The sequence below is a fragment of the Pinus tabuliformis genome, chromosome 1_2, assembly GCF_031772625.1.
Source record: "Pinus tabuliformis cultivar Carrire ecotype Pingquan chromosome 1_2, CPIR1, whole genome shotgun sequence".
NCBI classification, from domain to species: domain Eukaryota; kingdom Viridiplantae; phylum Streptophyta; class Pinopsida; order Pinales; family Pinaceae; genus Pinus; species Pinus tabuliformis.
Genome location: NC_142298.1, coordinates 1,118,155,788 through 1,118,180,985, shown reverse-complemented (window position 1 = coordinate 1,118,180,985; position 25,198 = coordinate 1,118,155,788). Strand labels below are relative to the sequence as shown.

At 38.3% G+C, this 25,198-nt stretch overlaps 1 protein-coding gene across 7 annotated transcripts in view; it reads left to right on the top strand.

Annotated features, from left to right (window-relative positions):
- Positions 1-25,198, top strand: part of PRMT6 (protein arginine methyltransferase 6) — a 346,269-nt gene that overhangs the window by 252,892 nt on the left and 68,179 nt on the right. For all 7 annotated transcript variants that reach the window (XM_089396593.1, XM_089396598.1, XM_089396597.1 and 4 more), the window contains exon 11: positions 23,944-24,155. In XM_089396593.1, the coding sequence (XP_089252719.1) occupies positions 23,944-24,155 (212 nt within the window). The remainder of the gene's footprint in view (positions 1-23,943; positions 24,156-25,198) is intronic.

The following is a 25,198-nucleotide window of genomic DNA, read 5'->3' as shown; positions in this document are numbered from 1 at the left end:
TCGACAAAATGGAGGTGATGTAGATGACTCTGATTCACCTGTTGATATGGATGTTTCTTATGATTGTGAATTGAATTTGTCTACAGATTTTAAACCAACTTCCTTCAAAGAAGTTGCTTCTCATGATGAATGGAAAGAAGTGATGCGAAAGGAGTATGATGCCTTGATAAAGAATGGCACTTGGAAGCTGGTTGATCTTCCATTGGGAACCAAACCAGTTGGCTGCAAGTGGGTCTACAAGAACAAGTATAAAGCTGATGGCTCAATTGACAAGCACAAGGCGAGGCTTGTGGAAAAAGGTTTTGCAGAGAAGGAAGGGGTCGATTATGAGGAAATTTTTTCCCCCACAACGAAATGGGATACCATCCGGACACTCTTTGCCTTTGCAACTCAGAACGGTTGGAAAGTCCATCAAATGGATGTAAAAATTGCTTTCTTGAATGGAGATCTAAAAGAGAATGTTTTTATGTCCCAATGTGAAGGATTTGCTGTGAAAGGACATGAACATAAAGTATGAAAACTTGTGAAATCCTTGTATGGCTTCAAAGAAGCACCGCGAGCCTGGTATGAAAATCTAACTGAGCATCTTTTGAAACTCAATTTCAAATATTATGATCTTGATGATGCAACTTTGTTTGTCAAGAAAGTTGGCAAAACAATTGTATATCTTGTTGTATATGTAGATGATCTTTTGATGACAGGGAACAATGAGAGCTACATTGCATCCATAAAGACAGAATTGAGGAAAGGTTTTGAAATCACTGATTTGGGCTATGTTCATTACTATCTTGGTATTGAAGTAACTCAACATTCGAAGTCCATATTCCTTTCTCAAAAGAAGTACATTGGAGATCTGTTGAACAGGTTTGGCATGGTTGAATGCAATCCTTTGACTACTCCAATGGAACAAAACTTAAAGCTCACATCTATTGAAAGAAAAGAATTTGAGGATGCAACAAAGTATAGACAGTTTGTAGGAAGTCTCAACTACCTAACTACTACCAAACCAGACATTTTGTTTGCTGTTAGAATCCTCTCTAGGTTTATGCAAAAGCCTTGTGGGGGACATTAGTGTGCTGCAAAAAGAGTTCTAAAGTACTTGAAGGGAACTCAAGACTTTGGACTCAAGTATACATAGGTGGGCGACTTTAGCTTGATTGGATACTCTACTTGAGAAGATTGCACACATCTTCACCAAAGCGCTTGGAAGAGAAAAGCTTGAAAGATTCAGAATGATGCTTGGACTCACTAACATCCCTTCAGATTAAGGGGGGGAATGTTGACACCTAATCATAGGGATTGGGTGAACAACTGTAAATAGTGTAAATAAATAATAGAGAAAATGGAGAGTCATCGGGAGATGAAACTCAACAATCATTCCGTCATGTATATAATAGTGAACAACCTAAATGAATAATAATAATCTCATTTGAGGAGTTACCTCCTGGCTTGACAGCCTCCAACGTCCAAGCTATTTCTAATCTTCAGAAACCCCACAAACTGAACTGTAATGCACAGACCTCAATATTTTACTAGACTATCAAAGAGAAGAAGAAGAAAAGCTAGCAGAGCAGCAAGAGAAGTCACTTCGAAGTAATTACATAAATTTGAATTGATTGATATGTTATATGACGAAAAGGCTGCAGAGCATTTAGCACAACATTGCAAAATTGTAATGGTTGATTCTTAGATATTCTAGAATGCAACTTTGCGATGATCACTTCTGTTTGGGAATGCATTTTGCCAGAGTATTCATTCCTTTACTCTGGAGGAAATTCTTGTTTATTTTCATATGAAGAACATTGGATCTCTAAAGTTATAAACTTGCAAGTTCTACTTGGGAAGAGCGTTTCTCTGTGTAGAATATTCCTAAACGCAAATTATTCAACATTCATCAGAGAAAAACAACAAATACCACAAATCGCTCTTCAAGGTAGAATCCAAAATAGAAATGGTCGTGGTAGCAATTTTGTTGAGAAAACAAGGTATGACAACAATTTCAATGGGCAAGGGCGGAATTGATACGCATGGAAAGGCCACAAAACAAGTGGCTCACAGCTGAGCATGGCAAGAATACACCTGCAACTCTGATACCATGTTAGACACAACCATGGCGAAGACCGAGTATGAGAGATAAGCATTGAATGCATATATTATTCACATGATATACATTTATGATACATTGGTGTGACTCTTGGATTCATCTTCCAAGGTCTCCTTGACAACCTAAGATTGTTCAACTCCCACACCTTAACCTTAGCGGATTAGGTGTCCAACAAATCCAAAACCTTTGGATCGATTCAACTGCAAGCAAGATCAAACAAGTAGAAGAAACCCTTGTCACTTGTGTCCATGTAGCATATTAGCTCTTCAATGCCAGATATTATGTCTTTGGATAGATTTATATGCATAATTTTTTTTATTTTTATTTTTATTTTTTATTTATAAATTATGCTCAATAACCATAACCATAACAAGAAAAGGAACAAAGACTAGAACCATCCCACAATTGTAAAGAATTACAAGAGTTTGCAAAAAATGAGCTCTTTATCTATAATAACACTTGTCTCAAATGATCAACAATGACTATAACGAAGGAGAGTCTATCCTTTTCTAGAAAAAATTCCAACAACTAGTTAACGGCTAGTTGAGTTCTCGTTATTAAAATATTGCGAGTCTTCCACAATCCGGGATTTAGCAATTTTTTTATTCTTTAAATATTACAGAATATCATGAATTTCCCAAGGGAGGTCGAATTTGTCCACACAACCCAAAATAATTCTCGGTTTACCTTGAAAAATGGTCTTCAGTGGTCAAAAAATGAAGTAGCATCATGATTCCCCCCAACGTCTAACATTTTTGGTGCATGGGTGAGTTGATTTGTCCACATAAAAGTGTGAATTGACCAAAAGAAAATGATTTCATTCCTTCAAAAAAATAGTTGTAACAACTAGTTAATAGTTCCATGTTCTAACTTCTGTGAAAATTCCTCGAACTGCAACAATTGAGTATTATTTTCCTAACCTATGTAGTTAATTTGTCACTATTAATTTATTAACGATAAATAGTGAATAAACCACACTACAATTCTTCACTTATTAAAATACACTGTAGAAATAAAATAGAAACTGAGAAATAAATGCTCACACACAATAAAGTGACACCATTATTTTTGGACAATAGTCCTTGGAAAAACCCCAAAGGGATAATCGGTGCAGTGGATGAGGGTTTATTTTATTATGGAACAATTTGAGAAAGTTATTGCAATTGTTTGCCCAATTGGAAAACATCCGGCAATACATTGGAAAAACATAATGGAGACAACCTTGTCTACTCTGCGACTAATCTGGCCTCTTAGTGGGCAACTCGCACCCATGTTTGGAATTCACATTACCTCCAAAAATGCACATTGTTGTTCAGAACAATTTTGCACAGCCCCGAAACTGCCTCTAACTGAGACGTCCGGCTTCCCTCTACCTCTAGAATAAATTTGTTCGGCCTTCTAGACATTGAGCTGACTTTCGACAACTGACTCGAATGTCTTTCAACAACTCACACCGGGGTTTCTGGCGATTCGCACTAGTTGTAGTAGCCCTCTCTGTAGGTATTTCGATTTCCCTTCTCCTATCTCTCCAAAACTGGAAAATACTGGGAATCTCTCGAGAATCCTGCTCTTCCCAAATCTTTGCTGCTTCCTCTCTTTGATGCACTTCCCTTGGCTTGAACTGTGCCATTACTGAATACTGTGAACTGGGGAATTTGATCTGCCTTGCTCACCAACTGTAAAATGTGTCTATCTCCAACGCCATCGACTTTCTCTTATAATCTATTGCTGGAGCATCAACGACCAAGATCTAATCATGATCGATGGATCAAATCATCTTAGACTTTGTCAATAACTTTTCTGGAAGTATCTAGAGCAAAATCAATTTTCTGAATTAATACCCATTAATTAATCGATTTTCCTAAGTTAGATTACCACATGCATAAAAAATTAACACTCCTTAACGAGGAAGGTGTTCTTCACTATACTCCACTACTCATCTCTCCTGATTAAGAATCTGTAGTTGGAATGTCATATGTTGCTGATGTTTGACATCTGTTATACCTCGGTCCTCCTTTCTTCACATCTTCAAACTGATCTGACTCCCTGTCATTGGAAATCAATGTGAAGAAGTCAATTTGGAAAACACTATCCATCATGCTATTGTGCATAATATGATTCATCTGGCACCAACTGTACCTGAATCAATGTTTTAAAACTCCAACTTCGACTCCGACTCGGCCAAGGGTTGACTCCGACTTCGACTCTGACTCGGTATCGACGCGGGCGGCTCGATTTCAATGGCTTGGTCGTTGTAAAAGATACCTTAAATAATTATTTTTTATAAAAACACAATTTTAAAGATTTTCATTCATGTTTCCAAACACACAACTTTAGAATATAGATAGAAGACAACATATGATCAAAGTAGGCTCATGAATATATCCATTATATCAAAATGGCACCCAGTGCATTGTCCAATACATACATGATGATGATATAGAGATCAAAACAAAAACACATAACCAAGGATGCTAGAAATGGCCTCTACAACAAAAGTTTGTGACTAGTACTACTGGCTACTGCTAGAGTTGCCAAAATCATCTAGCTCAGTGTTACTTGGGAGCGGGATTGAAAGCGGGGAGTGGGAGCGAAAACGGGAGTGGGAGCGACATTTTCAGAAGCTCCTAGTTTGGGAGCGAATCCCGGACCCAGTGTCACTAACATCAAGGTACATAGAGGGATTGGTGCTCTTGATTAAATACGAGTTCCATACCCTAATACATGACAAAATTCAATGGAAACATTGCAATCCCCCAATCCTGAAATCCTAAAAAGTTGATAAGTTTGCTGGATTTTGAATGAAATCTAAAATTCTACTTTCTCCATATGAAATCCAATGAGGCCGGAACCACTCTCAAACATCTTGAGTCATTTCATGGTAATGTTAAAAATTCAAGTAAAAGTGAAGATGAAAATGAGGATTAAGGAGAATGTCACTTTTAGTTTAAGAATTTAACATTACCATGAATAGCATATCAATACTAGGGATCAGAGTCAGACACAGAAACCCATGAGACAAGGAAGCCCAGGGATTGCCCGACACTTCCAAAAAAAAAATAAAGCGGTATTTTGGGGTTCACTAGTCACTGTCCGTAACCTAGCCAGGTTGATACAGATTTGGTCGAGCCGACCGAGTTGTGTAACAACTCGGCTGGCTCGGTATTAACCCAGCCGGCTGAACCGGTTCAACGACCATGTCAAATTTTTTTTGACCGACCTGGACCAACTCAAGCAAGTTGGTTCCGAGCTGGCTGGGTTTAAAAACACTGACCTGAATCAATCTCTGATCCCACACTGTTGGTGCCCCTGCACTACTGCTACCACTGCAATTGTGTACTGACTTGCTCAGAACTTGAAGATCAAGCTTCCATAGGGCCTCTCTCTCTAAAGTTAGACTTCTTTTGAGTCTCAAACTCATCTTGATTTAATGTGCCCCTGGAACTGGCTTTGCAATTATACCTTGTGTCCCTGACTGCAACTAGCTCTGCATTGTCTACTGAGCACTTGACTGTGCCCAATTGGCCATGCAACTATCTCTCAAGTGTTTGACTGCAACCTAAGTCACTGAGTTCGACGAATTTTATCCTTGGGATTCGAAATTCATGGAACCTCAAACTGATTCGAATTTTTTTTATTATGTACGCTGAACAAAATGGTGAATTTGAACTTGAACTTAATGATGAATTCAAACCCAAAGAAAATGGCGAATCCGAACTAAAAAAAATTAAATTCGGCAAAAAAAATTGATTAGGTTCTGTTAAAAAAAATTAAATTTGTAAAAAAATAAAATAAATTTTGGGTTAGGTTTTTCGGTGGGTAAAGCCGCCCGAGGTGTTAACTGTGCAATCGCTCAAGGAAGACGCCCAACCTTGACTCACTGCAAAACTAGTAAGTATTCATGAATAAAACATTTTTAATTATAATTGTGTTAGTCAATATATATACAAAACAAAGTTACTTTTTATAAATATAGATATACAAAAATAGAAATACTCGAGATATAAACTTTGCAGGCGATCACATAGACAATATGCTCACAAAACCAATGCTCTTCAAGTTAGATCATAAAAGGAACGGAGGTTGAGCTAGTGCATGAAACCCTATATAACATACGAAACAATAGCTTGTAGATATACCAGATCCAAACCAAATATTATCAGGCATCCATCAAATTATTGATTTTGACCAAAGCAAAGCTACTTATGCATAGAGAATGCACATATTAACAAACATCTACAGAATTTGTTCACTGGTTAAATAGATTTACTGAAACAGAATATTTCTACTATGTTCAAACCATGCAACAAACATGCATTAAACCACACAAAAATGAAAGGGGTAATGTGCTAGGTTGGTGGCCCCAAGCCAACCAGCTGCGTTGCCTCTTGAAGAGAAACTAAATCACATTAAAATAGTAATCCGTAGATAAAATCTGAGCATCAACAATCTTATATTGATGAATCCACAACTTAAATAGGAATGGTGGTATAAAAGAGTTTGACCTAGTGGTTGCACTACTGAGCAGAGACACAAATCTGAAACAAAATAAAACCTAGTATCCTTGCTACTAACCTATCTTTGATCTAGAGTTTGGTTTTTATAGAAATACAATACAAAACAATTTTCATACATGCCATATTCGGACCCTATTCTGAGCAAAGACTACGAGAGATCTAACAGTCTCTCTAGATCTTGAATTAGGGAAACAACCAAAACACCCAAACTGAGAGTAGATAGGTAGGATTCGACTGAAATAACTTGAACAAAGGAACCTCAATTCTTGGCCTCATTAACTTAAACGACTGGCAAAGTGGCAAACCAACCAGGCACGCGATGTTGACTGAAGATTCGCTCCAATATGTGACAAAGCATTTCGAAGCCATGTTTTAGAGAACCCACATGTTCCTTTATCATTGGAGGTTGCGTAGATATGCCAAACTTGGACTTTGGTTGCAAGACACTTTGAGGGTTGCAAGATCTGCATAACCTTCATTAATAAACCCTAATAATAATAATTAATCCGATGTGTTTGCAATGTGCATTATGGACTTTGAAATTTGACTTTCAATTGATTTTTAATATATATATCTATATATATATATATATATATATATATATATATATACATATATATATGTATACATATATATATATATATATATATATATATATATATATATATATATATATATATATATATACATTTTTTTTTCAAATTTCTATATGTCGAATTTTATGTCGAACTTTATCGGCAAAATTTTAGGTGTCAAACTTTATTCGAATTTCAAGGTCGCCGAAATCAAACACGAACACAAACACGAACGTGGTGACTTAGACTGCAACTAGCTCTGCATTGTCCCTCAAGATCTCACTGTGCCTTGTTGACACCTCGACCCTCCTGCTACTTTACTACTGTGGACCCCTATAGTAAAGGTGTTGATCCATGCGAACAATAACTGGATCTGATCTAGATTTCTTGTTGCTCCTCATGGACCCTACCCATACTGTATTCTGAAGCATCATGCTCCTCCTCCATCTGGAGGTATCAGTGTTATTTCTTGTTGCTCCTCATGGACCCTACCCATACTGTATTCTGAAGCATCATGCTCCTCCTCCATCTGGAGGTATCAGTGTTATTAACGCAAATTCCTCCAATGTAGAGGTCAACTCATTGATCTCTATTGAAACCACTGTCTATTGCCCCTTCTTGTCGTTCATTCTGTTTGGACACTGGGTGACATAGTGAACAAACTCACCACATCCGAAGCACTTGACTTTAGAAAGGTTCTTTTTCTTTTTCTATCCTCCTTTTGAGTTTTGTCCATGACTGAGACCCTTCTTTGCCTTTTCCTCTCCTACAAGGGATGTGTTTTATTCTTCATTCTTTGCTTCCAGTTCCTAGCTACTGCTATTGGTAGCACCATTTGCGAGATTGAGCCTTATCTCCTCGTGCGGGAATTCACTCCACATGCGTTCCCAATCTGGTAGCTTATCTCATCCAATGATTCCTTGAACGAAAGTTTGCAATTCCTTGGTTAACCCGTTTAGAGTTGTTCGCACTAGTTCACTATCAGCTGGTTTTTCTCCAATAGTTGCAAGTTCATCTTTGGCTTCTTGAATCCTTGGGAGATAGGAAGTTATGCCTCACCCTTTTGCATCTTGGTCGTTCTTATCTTCTCCTTGAGAACCATTTTCCGTTTCTGAGATGGATCGGTACAACTTTGTTGAAGGAAATATAACTAGGTTCGTTCTTCATAAATGTACTTTTGATATTTGTATTTATTCAAGAAAAGAAATATTATTTTTATAATATATGTCAATGAGTTTCTTGCTCATTAAAGTAGGTCTAGCACATGCTAAAGTGCTATAGGTAAATCAAAAGGTCAAAAGAATTATGTTAAAGACCTTAAGGGTATGTTACATTATGTATAAGAGTCAAAGAAGTAACCTCCAAGCAAAGTCAAGTCATCCCCTAGCAAAGACACCATCAAAAGAAGCAATGGCACCATTAAAAGCACCTATCGCAACAGAGGAAGACAAGTTGGCCTCAAAGCAGTAAGTCGACTTACGAGTCGTCCTAAAGGCCTAAAGGAGGGACAATCCTCTATATATAAAGGCTGTCCACTCCTCTAAGGACAACGAATTCATATCTCTGAACTCTGCGAAGTAAGGATGCAAGAAAGGGGTAGCTAAAGGACAAAAGAAAGGTCTCCAAGGACATCAAAGACGGAGAAGTCACCATCAAAGATTTAAGGACAGTTTTCTAGGGTTAATACAATCACACATGCGAGAAAAGGTTGGAGTAAGGACAGTCTGCGACTATATCAGTAGTAAGGTCACAATCACATGTTCATCAATGTTTGGGTTAGAAATTAGGCTTGCAAGGCCTATCAAATCAAGCGGAGAAGTCTCTTTCTGTATCGAAGGAAAAAGGACCCTAATTCTCTAGGGTACCTCTCCCACGTGCAAGAATTAGGGTTGTAGCGCTGTCACACTAAGGAAGAACGAAGTGCCAGAAGAAGGATGAAGTGCTAGGGAACAAAGTGCCAGAAGGAGGTGAACAAATTGCCGGGGAAACATAGTACAGAGAAAAGAAGGACTTGACTTGTGCTTTGAGGATCTTCTAGTCAAGGGTCTAGGGTTTGGCATTGATAAAGAAAGAAGCTTCATTAAGAGAAAACTTACCAAAGGGTTTTCCTCTCCTCTCAAGAGAAGAGAGGTTTTGGCCCTGGCAGAGAGCCAACATTTGTGTTCTTGTCTTTATGTTTTTGGTAGTCGTTTGATGAAACACACACACTAATAATAAGAAGAAGATCAAGCTAAGATAATTGTAAAATTGCTTCACAAATTGTTATCAAGTTTAGAAGAATTACACTACATCTAATTTCCCTAGATTCTTCAACATGGTTTCAGAGCTAAGGTGACACATCAAGGAAAGGGAACCTCAGGAACACTCATCAGGGAAAGGCATCTACAAGGTTGAAGTATCAAGTCTAATCTAGTCAAGGAAAAGAAGGCCTACCATCTATCATTCATCAAGGAAGACTACAAAACAAGGAGAAGAGCCTTACATAAAGGCACCTACAAAGAAGAGCAAATAAAAAAGGGACCTACACCCCAAGCCAAGCCAGATCAAGAAGGGACCTACACTTCTAGAAAGGCAAGCCATCAAGTCTTCAAGGAGAAAGCAAATCCACTACATCTAAAAATCTATCAAGTAAGTATATGTCTCCTTTTAAATATACATCAATGTCTTTTTGCAAGGAAAGCAACAAATTGGTAGGTATCAATAACTTTCTTGCATCGAAGAAGAGGATTGATTTACTTCTCAAGGAGAATGAACTCTTAGAACACATCAAAGGGAATGTTACTATTCGTGCTAAGGAACAAACTCAAGCCTTAGCCAAGTATAATAAGGATGAGACTAGAGCTCAAAGGTTTCTGATAGAATCCATCAAAGACTCTAGAAGCTAGTAGAGCTATTCTCAGTATCCACAGTCGGAGAAGTGATATCTCTAAGAAATGAATTGTACAAGATGAAGATATCCAAGGAAGGAATAACTTGTCAGGCCAGGGTAACTCCACATTGAACGAGAGAAAACACTGATTGATTTTATTCATTAGCTAACACATTATTTATACATATACAAAACGGATCAGTTCATCTTCTAGATGACTGTCCAGCGTCACCTCATCCGTTTCGGATTAGGTGTCAACATTCCCCCCCTTAATCTGAAGGGATGTTGGTGAGTCCAAGCATCATTCTAAATCTTTCAAGCTTTTCTCTTCCAAGCGCTTTGGTGAAGATGTCTGCAATTTGCTCGTTTGTGGAACAATGACGGAGATGGATTGTTTTGGCCTCAACATGATGTCGAATCAGATGATATTTAGTATTGATGTGCTTAGTACGATCATGGAACTTTGGGTTCTTGGCCAACTTTATTGCAGATGTGTTATCAATCATGAGTGGAGTTGATTGTATTTGTTTTACCTGCAAATCTTCAAGAATTTTCCTGAGCCACACAATTTCTTTCGTTGCTTCAGCTGCTGCCACATATTCTGCTTCTGTTGTGGAATCTGCTGGTACTGATTGTTTGCGTGATCTCCAGGAGACAGCTCCTGATCCAAGACTCATAACATATCCTGAAGTAGATACCCCAGTTTCTTTGTCTCCATCGAAGTCTGAATCAGAGTATCCAATCAAGTTGAAGTCGTCCACCTGTGTATACTTGATTCCAAGGTCTTGAGTTCCCTTCAAGTACCTTAGAACTCTTTTTGCAGCAGACCAATGTCCTTCACAAGGCTTTTGCATAAACCTTGAGAGGATTCCAACAACAAATGAAATGTCTGGTCTGGTAGTAGTGAGGTAGATGAGACTTCCTACAAGCTGTCTATACTTTGTTGCATCCTCAAATTCTTTTCCTTCAATAGATGTGAGCTTCAAGTTTTGTTCCATTGGAGTAGAAAGGGGATTGCACTCTGTCATGCCAAATCTGTTTAACAAATCTCCAATGTATTTCTTTTGAGAAAGAAATATGGACTTTGGATGTTGGGTTACTTCAATGCCAAGATAGTAATGAACATAGCCCAAATCAGTCATTTCAAAAATTTTTCCTAATTCTTTCTTTATGGATGCAATATAACTTTCATTGTTCCCTGTCATTAAAAGATCATCTACATATACCACAAGATATACAACTGTTTTGCCAACTTTCTTGACAAATAAAGTTGCATCATCAAGATCAAAATGTTTGAAGTTGAGTTTCAGAAGATGCTCAGTTAGTTTTTCATACCAGGCTCGTGGTGCTTGTTTGAGGCCATACAAGGACTTCACAAGTTTGCATACTTTGTGTTCATGTCCTTTCACAGCAAATCCTTCAGGCTGGGACATAAAAACATTCTCTTTTAGATCTCCATTCAATAATGCAGTTTTTACATCCATTTGATGGACTTTCCAACCGTTCTGAGCAGCTAGTGCAAAGAGTGTCCGGATGGTGGCCCATTTTGCTGTGGGAGCAAAATTTTCCTCATAATCGACCCCTTCCTTTTGTGCAAAACCTTTTGCCACAAGCCTAGATTTGTGCTTGTCAAGTGAGCCATCAGCTTTGTACTTGTTCTTGTAGACCCACTTGCAGCCAATTGGTTTGGTTCCAAATGGAGGATCAACCAGCTTCCAAGTGCCATTCTTTATGAGGGCATCATACTCTTTCTGCATCGCTTCTTTCCATTCATCATGAGAAGCAGCTTCTTTGAAGGAAGTTGGTTCAAAATCTGTAGACAAGTTCAATTCACAATCATAAGTAACATCCATATCAACAGGTGAATTAGAGTTATCTACATCACCTCCATCTTGTCGGTTTGAATTTCTGGTTCCTGTTTTTCCAATTTCATCAGGATGAACACTTTCAAGTGTCTTTGTCAGCCACTTTGGGGGACCTTTCTGAGATGGTCCAGGCTGTTCTGTTGATTGAGTTGGGACTGAATCAAGATTAAGTCTCCCAATTCTATCAATTACATCACTTAAAGCATCATCCGTTGTTGGAGTGTCATGTAGGGGAGATTGTTCTTCAGAAGGAGATTCCACATGTTGATCTAGTATAGGAATCCCCCCTTCAAGATGTGGAATCTGATTATCAAACTCTTGGAATGATTTCGGTTTTGTGAATCTATCCAAGCGATCAAGTTGCCGCTCAACAACACTGTCTGATTTGGATGCTTCAAGAAAAATGACATCTCTAGATAAAACAAACTTTTTATTTACTTCATCATAAAGGCGGTATGCTTTAGATGTGTTTGAATACCCCAGGAAGATACACTTACGACTTCTAGCACCAAGTTTGTTTCTATGTACCTTTGGTATTAAAGCATAACAGGTGGAACCAAAAATCCTGAGATGTTTTACCGAAGGAACATGTCCATACCACAATTCATAAGGAGTCTTGTTTCTTATAGCACTAGATGGACATCTATTCTTTATATATGCAGCACATAGAACAGCATCAGCCCAAAACATTGTCTTTACATTTTTGAAGAAAAGCATGGATCGTACCATATTCAAAATTGTTCTGTTCATTCTTTCAGCTACACCATTCTGTTGCGGATTATAAGGCACAGTTGTTTGATGTTTAATCCCATGTTGGCGAAGATAGTGTTCAAATTCATTTGATGTATATTCTTTTCCATTATCAGTGCGAATAGACCCAATATGAGATTGTGCATCATTTTCAATCCATTTATGAAAATTCTTGAATGTTTGAAAAGCATCAGATTTGTTCTTCAAAAAATAAACCCAACACATTCTGGTGTAATCATCAATAAATGTCATTATATATTTATTTCCATTTGCAGAAGGAACAGGCATTGGACCACATAAATCTGAATGAATAAGTTCAAGCTTCCTATGTGCTCTTGAATGTGAATCATGAAAAGACTGTTTGCTATGCTTTCCTAGAATGCAAGCATCACATTGTTTATGTTTTCTAGGAATTGTAGGCAAACCAGCAACACCATTTTTCTTCAACAAGCGGAGACTATCATAGTTTAAATGTCCAAATCTAGCATGCCATAATAAACTTGATGGAAGTGCACCTTCTTCATGATGAGAAATATATGAGAAATGCTGTGCATGAGCAGAGGTTCCTTGCAGTTTAAGGAGTCTTTCTTCTTCTATACCCCTCATGACAAGTGAGTGGTCAGATGCCTTTCTTACCTCAAGCTTGCCATCAAACATGTGAATGGAGTGACCTTGCTGGCGGATGTGGACCAGGGACAGCAAGTTTCTCTTCAGCTGTGGGAGATATAGAACATGATCCAGAAGAAAGTCTGGAAGACCAGGCAGTTTAAGCCTGATTGTGCCAAGCCCTGATGGCTTGATTTTTGACTGATCTGCAAAGTATACTGCTCCATCAACATTGTCAGTGAAATCTTCAAAGAAATCTCTCCTATAAGTCATATGACAGGTTGCTCCTGAATCAAGCAACCAGTCATTTTTCGAAGAAGCAAGTGAAGCATTAAACAAATCTTCATTTACTCCAATGTTACATTGTGCCTCAATATAGTGAGCGGATTCAGGTGCTTTACCTTTGTCTGTGTGATCAGTTTTACCTTTCTGCTGATTTCTTCTCTGCTCAACCTTGTCCCATGGTAGCTTGCATGTAGAAGCATCATGTGATCCATTTCGTTTGCAGCGAATGCAATGCAGATCTGCCTTTTCTGCTTGAGGATGTCTACCCCCCCTGCCTCTGAAGTATCTTCCTCTTCCTCTTCGTCCACCTCTTCCTCTTGTAGAATCTTGAGCAGGATGCTTTTCTTTATGAGCAAGGCAAACAGTCTCTTCAGAAGATTCAGGGACTGTTTTCTTTCCAAAGGCTTTCTCTCTTTCAGCAAACTTTTTCACAAGGGTGTCAAAGGTTATATCTTTAAGATTTCCATTTGCTTGTAAAGACTCAAGATAGTTAGAGTAGGTAGGATAGAGTGCTTTGAGAAAGGCAATAAGAGAGATATCCAGCTCAACCTTAGTGGATTTAATATCATGCACTATAGACTTTATTTCAGATGCAAGAGTAAGAGGATCATTATTTTTCAGTTCAAGAGTGAAGAGTTTAATCATGAGCTGAACAACTTCAAGTGCAGAATGTGTATCATAGAGTTCTTTCAGCTTTTGTAAAGCTTCAAAGGCAGTGGAATAGGATGAAATATGACGACTTACTTCCTCACTTACGGATGCTGCGATCAATGCAAAGGCTTTGCTGTTCTTGTTTTCCCAAATGGCGAGTTCTTTGTCTGATGTGGGCTGCACAGGGTCTCTGTCTTCTTCTCCGACACACACACCTTTCCACAGCTCATTGTAGATGAGGGTGTGTTTTACCATCCGAGACCATTCAGAATAGTTCTCCTTGCCAGTGAGAACTATTCCAACCATTGAAATGATTGAATGCATTCTGTGAAAAAAAAATATCTCTGCCAAAAACACTTCTGTTGAGAGAGAAAAAAAATCCTTATATGATAGCCTTATGCATTTTATTTTTCTTCTAACATTTCATCAGCATCAGCATTTCTTATATCACCATTACTTCCATAATATTATGTTTTAAGAAAAAAAAAGGAGGGCGCTCAAATATATATCACTGCTCAACATATATCACTGTTCAACATATACCACTGCTCAACATATATCACTGTTTTGAAAAAGAGGGCGCTCAAATATATATCACTGCTCAACATATATCACTGTTTTGAAAAAAGAGGGCGCTCATATGACTTGACTATATCAGTTTTCAAATCCCGCAATCTCAAAAATGATGCACAGATTACAAAAATTAAGAAATGATATATTTCAGGTACCACACCACCTCTTCGTTGCCACAAGTGTCTGGCAATGAACGCTGGATTGCTGGAATGAACGCAGGATTGCTGGAATGAACGCTGGATTGCTGGAATGAACGCAGTTCTTTATAATAAAAAACGATACCACTGGATTGCTGGAATGAACGCTGGATTGCTGGAATGAACGCAGTTCTTTATAACAAAAAACGATACCACTGTTCTTACCACAGTTTACAGTCTTCGATACCACAGTTTACAGTCTTCAATAAAAACACAGTCACCATCTCAAGTCTTCAAAAAACGCAGTCCACAGTCATTTAAAAATACAATGCAGTCTATAAAAATGCGCATATAATAGCTAGCACAAAGGTATCGAATACCATGAGAGGTCATGAGATGTCTTGTCTTCAAAAAACGCAGTCCACAGTCATTTAAAAATGTGCATATAATACAATGCAGTCTATATAAAAAACGCAGTTTCAATCTTCAATACCACCGTTCAGAACTGTATGCAACATTCAATACACCTTCCGCACCATTAAAAAACGATAACCTTCCGCACCATTAAAAAATGATACCACAGTTCCATGAAAAAAGCAGCGCAGACTTCAAAAGAGCAATGACGCAGCGTAATTTCAACACAGTCATAACAAACGCAGACACCAGCGATACCATTTACCTAACAGTGAGATAGGTTTTACCTAACAGCGAAAACGCATCAACGTATACCATTTTGTTTGAATGGAATGAGGTAGGTTTTAGCAGAAACACATCAACGTACAGTTCCACGGACAGAGGGCGCAGTCTCCATGTCAGGACAGAGGGCGCAGTCTCATGAGAGGGCAGTGTCAGGCCAGAGGCGTTCAGGACAGAACAGACCAGGAGTTACAACCAATTTGGGACCTGTGCTCTGATACCATGTCAGGCCAGGGTAACTCCACATTGAACGAGAGAAAACACTGATTGATTTTATTCATTAGCTAACACATTATTTATACATATACAAAACGGATCAGTTCATCTTCTAGATGACTGTCTAGCTTCACCTCATCCGTTTTGGATTAGGTGTCAACATAACTCCCTACTTTATGAAGATCTCTGAGATGAGGGGTCAACTTCAAGAGCTTGGGGAAGTCATGTTTGACAGAGAAATGACAACTATAGTACTCAATGCTCTAGCTGAGGATTGGAGCAACTTCGCATCAAGCAAATATGCCAAGAAGGAAGCAGCCACACTCAGTGAAATGTGGTCTCTATGCAAGACAGAGGAAACCAGACTTAAAGCAAAGGAAGATGTGGGATCAAAGGAGCAAGCATTTGCTACCATGGCCAAGAGAAAGGGAAAATTTTGGCAAATTTGGTCCACGAAGAACAAACAACAAAGACATGTCCAAAATCCAATGCTATGGATGTCAAGAATATAACACTACAAAAGGAATTGTCCTAAGCTTAAGAAGGACAACAACAACAAAAGAAAAAGGGAGGAAGCTCATATGACTCGAGGTGAAAGAAGAAGAAAAGAAGCAAAAGAAGGAAGATCCTCCGAATCTCTACTATGACTAAGTCAAACTCTTTACCTAAAGTCTTCTTTCAAGGTTTTGAGTAGGATAGGAGTATGTAGGAATAAAATGAAATTGCATGAATAGAAACATCTTCTAGAATTTAGAAGCTTGAAGTTCATAGAGTTCTAGATACTCATGAAGAAATAACATTTATAATGAAAATAAAATGCATGGCTAGAAATATCTTCTAGAATATAGGAGCATGGTAGATATAGCTCAAGATATTCATGTAGAAGGAACATACCTAGTATAGGACCTCATGCATGATGAAAGAAGATTGATCATGATTAAGAATCTTGGAAGACTTCCATCATCAAAAGAAAAAAAACATTTGCAAGGCAAGTGTCTTTAAGATCCTATGATGGAATCTTCGAAAGAAGGTTCATGAACCAAAGCAGATGTCTCATTGGGAATCCTATTCATAGGATTCAAGAAAAGGATGATATGCAGGCAAGCTAAGATGAAGCAAGAAGGTGAAAGAAGAAGAAAAAATGCAAAAGAAGGAAGATCCTCAGGATCTCTACTATGACTAAGTCAAACTCTTTACTTAAAGTCTTCTTTCAAGGTTTTGAGTAGGATAGGAGCATGTAGGAATAAAATGAAATTGCATGACTCAAGAGGTGAAAGAAGAAGAAAAGAAGCAAAAGAAGGAAGATCCTCCGGATCTCTACTATGACTAAGTCAAACTCTTTACATAAAGTCTTCTTTCAAGGTTTTGAGTAGGATAGGAGCATGTAGGAATAAAATGAAATTGCATGACTAGAAACATCTTCTAGAATTTAGAAGCTTGAAGTTCATAGAGTTCTAGATACTCATGAAGAAATAGCGTTTATAAAGAAAATAAAATGCATGGCTAGAAATATCTTCTAGAATATAGGAGCATGGTAGATATAGCTCAAGATATTCATGTAGAAGGAGCATACCTAGTATAGGACCTCATGCACGATGAAAGAAGATTGATCATGATTAAGAATCTTAGAAGACCTCCATCATCAAAAGAAAAGAAACATTTGCAAGGCAAGGGTCTTTAAGATCCTATGATGGAATCTTCAAAAGAAGGTTCATGAACCATAGCAGATGTCTCGTTGGGAATCCTATTCATAGGATTCAAGAAAAGGATGATATGCAGGCAAGCTAAGATGAAGCAAGAAGGGCTACACCAAGGACAACCAAATGAAGCTAAGATGATCAAAGGAGAATAAAGATGAGGTATGTATGCATCAAATTTTAGTCATGTTATCATTTGTATATTATTGAGTCATGGGAATAGTTTTATAACATGATCAAGTAGGAAAGAATCTCTTTCACCAATGACATGCTCAAAGCATGTACTACAATGCAATAAAGGTCAACAAAAGGATATGCTCACATAAGGAGTATAAGATTGCTGACTAAGAAGCAAGAAGAAATGTTGACTAGTCCAGGAAGCAAGCAATGAAGAAGTGCTCTCAAGGAGCATAAGGTGGTTGACCAATTTATCCAAAGAGAAGCAAATGAAGAAAGAGATCAAGCATGTGAAGAACACCATGATCACCGAGAATCACTATCTGACAAAAATACTTTGAAGATATCTCCCGAAAGAAGGCAGGACAAATCTGACAAAGGAAGGAAGGACCCTTGACACCTATGAAGGCCTTGGAGATATGAAAGATGCAAATAACTAATTCTACTCTACAAAGATGTCGTGATGAAGAAGCCATCCAACAAAAGAAAAAGCAATGTTGAAGCAATATCAGGATGAAGTCATGATGGGCTACTAGGTCGAAGCATGTAAACAAGCAAGTACAACGAAGCATCCATGAGAAGTGTATTCCAAAGCATGGAAAAATGACAAAGGAGTAGCCAGATGACAAGAAAGCCTGATGTATGACAAGAAAGCCACTTTCCATGAAGGAAGCAATGTCATGACGAACAAGGAAGGAAAGTGATCGATGGATGGTGCACTACCTAGAAGAAGTTCGAACAAAGACTTCATGACATCAAAGAAAGGAAGGAGATCAAGCAGCTAAAGGACCCACGACGAAGAAGTTGCTGATGAATGAAAGAGTCCTTAATTAAGAGGGAGCTCTGACAAGTCCTTGATCAAGAGGGAGTTTTGGATCACCCCCGATTACAAAGGAGTGACATTTGTGTGTTTCCATTTCATGGGTCATGCACTAGACCAGGGCTAACGGCTGCAAGTCTAGATGAAGGCCATGAATGGAAATGTAGACACAAGATAGACACAACATTCTTGTCTTCGCTTGGGAAGAAAGAATGGGAGGATTGCGTAATCTGGCATCCGATACTCTTTGAGGATGTGTAAGGCATCCAAGACAAGAGTAGGCAAGAGGATCGATATTCTTTGAGGGCTGGGAACCCAAGATAAGAATAGTCCTAGAAGGTCATACTCAGTGAACACCCGAGTGGGTATGTACCTTGAGAGACAATGACTAAGGTGTCTATAAATCATTGGTCTTGCCAACATTGTGCTCGGAAACAATGTTGGTTATTATGATGCTATAACAGATGGATTGGAAATCCGATTTCTCTTATGTGAATTCTTCAAGATTGAAACATAGCCAAACACCTTGTAATGTTGTATGAATACCTCCCTAGTTAAGAGGGAGTGTTGAAGGAAATGTAACTAGGTTCGGTCTTCATAAATGTACTTTTGATATTTGTATTTATTCAAGAAAAGAAATCTTATTTTTATAATATATGTCAATGAGTTTCTTGCTCATTGAAGTAGGTCTAGCACATGTTAACGTGCTATAGGTAAATCAAAAGGTCAAAAGAATTATGTTAAAGACTGTAAGGGTATGATACATTATGTATAAGAGTCAAAGAAGTAACCTCCAAGCAAAGTCATGTCATCCCCTAGCAAAGACACCGTCAAAAGAAGCAATGGCACCATTAAAAGCACCTATCGCAACAAAGGAAGACAAGTCGGCCTCAAAGTAGTCGGCCTACAAGTCTACCTAAAAGAGGGACAATCCTCTATATATAGAGGTTGTCCACTCCTCTAAAGACAACGAATTCATATCTCTGAAATTTGCGAAGTAAGGAGGGAAGAAAAGGGTAGCTAAAGGACGAAAGAAAAGTCTCCAAGGACAACAGAGAAGGAGAAGTCACCATCAAAGATCTAAGGACTGTTTTCTAGGGTTAATACAGTCACATGTGTGAGAAAAGATAAGACAATCTACGGTTATATCAGCAATAAGGTCACAATCACATGTTCATCATTGTTTGGGTTAGAAATTAGGCCTACAAGGCCTCTCAAGGCAAGCGAAGAAGACTCTCTCTCTATCGAAGAAAAAGAACCCTAATTCTCTAGGGTACGTCTCTCACGTGCAAGAATTAGGGTTGTAGTGTTGTCACACTAAGGAAGAACGAAGTGCCGAAAGAAGGACAAAGTGCTAGGGAACGATGTGTGGAAGGAGGTGAACAAAGTGTCGGGGAAACGTAGTGCAGAGAAAAGAAGGACTTGACTTGTGCTTGGAGGATCTTCTAGTCAAAGGTGTAGGGTTTGGCATTGATAAAGAAAGAAGCTTCAATAAGTGAAAACTTACCAAAGGGTTTTCCTCTCAAGAGAAGAGAGGTTTTGGCCCTGGAACAGAGCTAACATTTGTGTTCTTGTCTTTATGTTTTTGGTAGTAGTTTGATGAAACACACACACTAATAATAAGAAGAAAATCAAGCTAAGATAATTGTAAAAGTGCTTCACAAATTGTTATCAAGTCAAGATGAATAACACTAGACCTAATTGGCCTAGATTCTTCAACAAATTTCACAATGACATCCCACATGTCCTTTGCTGTATTCTTGTTTGCAATATGCGGGATAATGTGATCCCGAACTCCGTCTAGGATTATATTCTTGGCTTTGGCCATATCCTTCTTGTACTCATTATACATGATAGGATCTGTCGGTTCAACAACCACAACTGTCATGAACTTGTTTAGACTGTGCTCATCCAATGGGAATTGCTTGTTGGCGTTTTAGACACCAAAGTTTGATGCTCTGTCAAGTCTGTCCTGATCTTTGAGTCTTGTTGTGGCCATCTCTAGGAAACTCAAATAAACTGGAGAATTATATGCTAGAAATATTTCCCTTACTGCAACTTACCCAACCTTATCTCTACTACACACACTCCCCTGGAATGCGCAGATCTGCTTCTGTACCTGCCTTCGATGTCCTTCTCGTAACTCACACTGCATGCTTTTCTTGCTATGGGCAACTCGCTCTACCTTTCATATGCCCTTCTTCGGATCTGGCACATGCACTGTTGACCTTGAAATTCACATTGTCTGGACTAGCAAGTATGCTGTGGCCTTCTGCTACTAGAAATCACAGTCTCCTTTCTTGCAACCGGAATACTGGAAATCCTCAAAGAATAAATTTGGAAATTCCCTCTTGGTATGCTTTTTTCTTCCTTCCTCCTTTGTTCTGCAACCACAATACCCTTGTTGTAAATTTACTGCACTAGATCTGTTCTACGATTCACTAATCAAGCTTCTACAGATCTGAGGGAAATCACGCTTCTCCTTCATGCTGAACTGGAAATCGATTTCTACCACTCTGTTAGTCGCATTGTTTGGTTGGCCTGCCCAAATCTAGGAATAGTGCTTCAGATCTCCCTTTGAAACTGCACGATCTCTCTTCCTTTTGCCTCTGAGCCTCTAATCTGATCAACAATGCATACCACGTGAAAATTACTTGAACTGCAACAACTGGTTATTATTCTCCTAACTTGTGTAGTTTATTTGTCACTATTAATTTATTAACGACAAATAGCGAATAAACAACACTGCAGTGCTTCACCAATTAAAATACATTGCAGAAATAAAATAGGAGTTGGGAAATAAATGCATACACAATAAAATGGCACTGTTATTTTTGGACAATAGTCCTTACAAAAACCCCATAGGGAAAACTGGTGCAATAGATGAGGGTTTATTTTATTAAGCAAAAATTTGAGAAAATTATTACAACTGGTTGCCCAACTAGCAAACCTTCGACAATACACTGGTATGATATATTGGAGACAACCTTGTCTCCTTTGCAACTGATCTGGCCTCTCACTAGGCAACTCGCACCCCTGTTTGGAATTCACACTCCCTCTAGAAATGCGCACTACTGCTTAGAACAAGCCTTACGGACATTAATCCGGCCTCCTACAACTGAATCAAACCTCTTCTGGCAACTCGCATTGGGGTTTTTGGCTATTCCCCCTAGCTCTAGCGTCCTTCTCTACAGATAATTCAACCTCCCTTCTCTTGTCTCTCCGACACTAGAAAATCGCTCGGCATCTCTCCAAAATCCTGCTCTTCCCAAATCACTACTTCCTCTCTCTGATGCTCTTTCCTTGGTTCAAATTGCACCCTGATTGAAAATTGTGAATTGGGGAATTTGATCCCTTGCTCACCACTTGTAAATTGTGTCTATCTCCAACCTCATTGACTTGCTCTTATAATCTCTCCCTGGAGCATCAATGAGCAAGATCTAATCATGATCGATGGCTAAATTATCATAAGCTCCATCAAATCAATTTTCTGGAAGTGTCTAGAGAAAGATTGATTTCCTCAATTAATACTGATTAATTAATTAATTTTCCTAAGTTAGACTTAGGAATTTTTTAATTATTGATCAATTAATTTAATTGAGAGGTTTCTAAGTGTTTTCTATTGAAATCTTTTTTGGGGTTTGGAATCCTTGTGTTCCTTAGCCTCTTTGCCACCTTGGAGACTAAAACACATGTCTGATGCTACCACATCCATAAAAAACTAACAACTTCTCGGTCCAATTTGGTTACAATGGCTAGTAGACTTTTCTCCAATGACTATTTTTTGACTTTGTCTTGGCATTGAATATTCCCTTAGCAATTCGAGTGCGACCCACTAGGTATATCTCCAATGCTTAAGCCCTTCTAGAAAAACTAAATCCTGGGTTTTGCTGAACATGTTCTAATCTGTATTAGGTCTGTCTCTGTTTCCTCATATGCTAGGACATTGCCACATCATCACTTTCACTACCATGTCATACTTCCCCTGTCCCTGATCTCCACCACTGCTGTTGATCTTAAAATTCTGACACCTAGGTTTTCTTCATATCATCATGATGATCAATTTTGACCTAATGCATGCATGATTCTACCAAATACTTTGCCTAAAAATCCCCTGGAAACATTTCCCGTATTGTTGACCAAGTTTGACCAAAATGTAACTAGCCACCAGATGCTTTGATTACAAAAATTCCACATGTAATGGAATCCTCTAGTCATGCTTTACAATTTGAGCCCAGGTTGACTTTTTGACCACCTGGACCATTTTGCATTATGAAACATGAATTGCCTTGGGAGTGTGAAAGTTGGCAAATGAGACTGCTATGTTGTGAGAGATGTAGTGAGCAATAATGCACTAAGGCCAAGGTCACCTACGGACTCTATAGACACAAAACCATGTGGAATGACATAGGTGAACCTTGATGCAGGCTGGACTGGCCCATACACCAGTGATCACCCCTGCATAGACGAGGCTCCCATAGTGATCACCCCTGCATAGATGAGATCACCAAGGTGAAGCTCTCAAGTGACGAGGCATGGGTTGACCAATCATAATGATACAAACTTTAAAGTCAAGACACCAGGCTGGGATGCCTAATACATCGCCTGACATGGGTTTTAACAAGGTTTTCACTTGTGACCTTGGGCTTACAATGGTGGTGAATGATCTGCTTGAAAAAATCTATGTACCCTCACTGATAGAGGGGTATCAGGGACAAAAAAACTCCGAATTAACCAAAGCATAAAAGTGTAATAACTCAATTTATTATAATGAAATAAAGCTTCAATTCTTGCATAACAATCTCAATTTAGCAAAATCAACTTGGCTGTATCATGGAAATTACTATATTAGGTAGGCCACCTATATGGTGTCTACCTGCCAGTTTTATGTTAGCTGCATATTTGATCCGCCTATCTGTATTCGGGTGGCCTGCTTATGTTTGGAACTGCCCCTGATATCATACCACTTCTAGATCTTTATTGTCTGTCTTTTTTTCCTTTTTTCTAGTCTTTATTCCCTAGTTTTTAGCTGATAAATTGTGATCACGTTTGTTTTGTCCTTTCCTCTAGTTAAATAAAGCTGTAACAATAACAGTAACATAACACATAAAATGCCAGCCCTGAACTAGCTGAAATTGATAGTAACGGCGAGTAAAATGATAAAAGGTACATTTTCTGGTTATTCTTATTTACAAAGGGAACTCGAAAGTGTATTTTAGTGGTTGTCAATTTAGTTTAAAGCAGTGTTCCTACTTTATGTTCTATGTGATGCTCAAGCTTGGGTTTCCAAACTTTTTCTTTAGGGTTGGGGCACACTCAAGAGATGTATGAAGGGGCCATTTGACTATTCTTGAACATCAAAGTTTTTTAAGCATATTGAAGTCATGTGGTTTTGGTGTTGGCAGCATCCCTGCATGGTTTTGCATTATGGTTTGATGTTTCATTTGGAGGGAATGCAACGACATCTAGTGATACCCAGTCAGAATCATCAATAGACAGCTCTTTATCTGGAGATGTTCGTGTAAATGGTGTACATCAAAGAAAAAAGCGTGCAAAATCACCTAATACACTTGTACTATCAACTGCTCCTGAAGAAGCCCCCACCCATTGGGCGCAGGTACAAGACCCTATCTTATGTAACCATGATTTTGTTTGTCTTTCTTTCTTGCTTAACTTGTATTATATTTTTTCATGCCTTTTGCCAGACAAGATTGCTGCCAAGTTAGTAAAGGTTCTAACTATTTTTAACTATGTAGTCATTAAAGGACTATCAATGCTTTGTGAACGGATTATGCAGACTTTTATTTTTCCATGACTTGCAATAATTGCCCCTATGGATTTAGGATTTTGGACTTGGTGGACAGTACGGATGCTATGGATATTGTTCTTTTGCATCTTCTTAGAAGTGATTTATATTTTTTAGCATTCCAACCACATTTTTTCATGTTGATATTTTTATCAGCTCAGCCATGCAGAGGGAGGGTGTAAAACACGGGTGTTTTAAACACAAACTTGTAATGTTGAGAATGAAAATTGTTTGAGGGCACGACTGGAACGCTGAAATGTGTATTAAGTTAGAATGGAGTGCCAGGAATTTATTTTCAACCATCTATGAAAAGTTGGAGCATAGATGGTTTGAAGTACTTTTGGCTTTAGTAGCATCTATGGGCAAGGATGACAGGTTAGGCTTGATGAACATTTTACCACTTCGTATTCAATATAGTTATGGAATCTACTCTCAGACACCAATACAGGAATTTTTTTGGAACAAGGATTATCTTATGATATGATAATGGTCTCCGTTAAGCATGATCTATAGGTTTTGCAAGAATCTATTTTGTCAGAGTTTTATGAAGACAATGGCAGATACATGTTATTTAAATAAGGGAGAAATTGTCATACTCATGAAGCAGGATATGTGCATTGTACATTGAGTATGTTAGATAACTCCCTAACACTGAACACCTAATTAATGACTTCATGACTTGAGCCATTACTCAAGGAATAATTATGCCACAATGTAACTGTATAATAAATGACACAAAACAAATTTTCCTAAACATTAAATATAACCACTATAGTTTTTATTCTAACACTCTGATTATGGTTTTATTAAAAATAGTTGCATGTCCTGTAACATATACAACTTATGTGGACCAA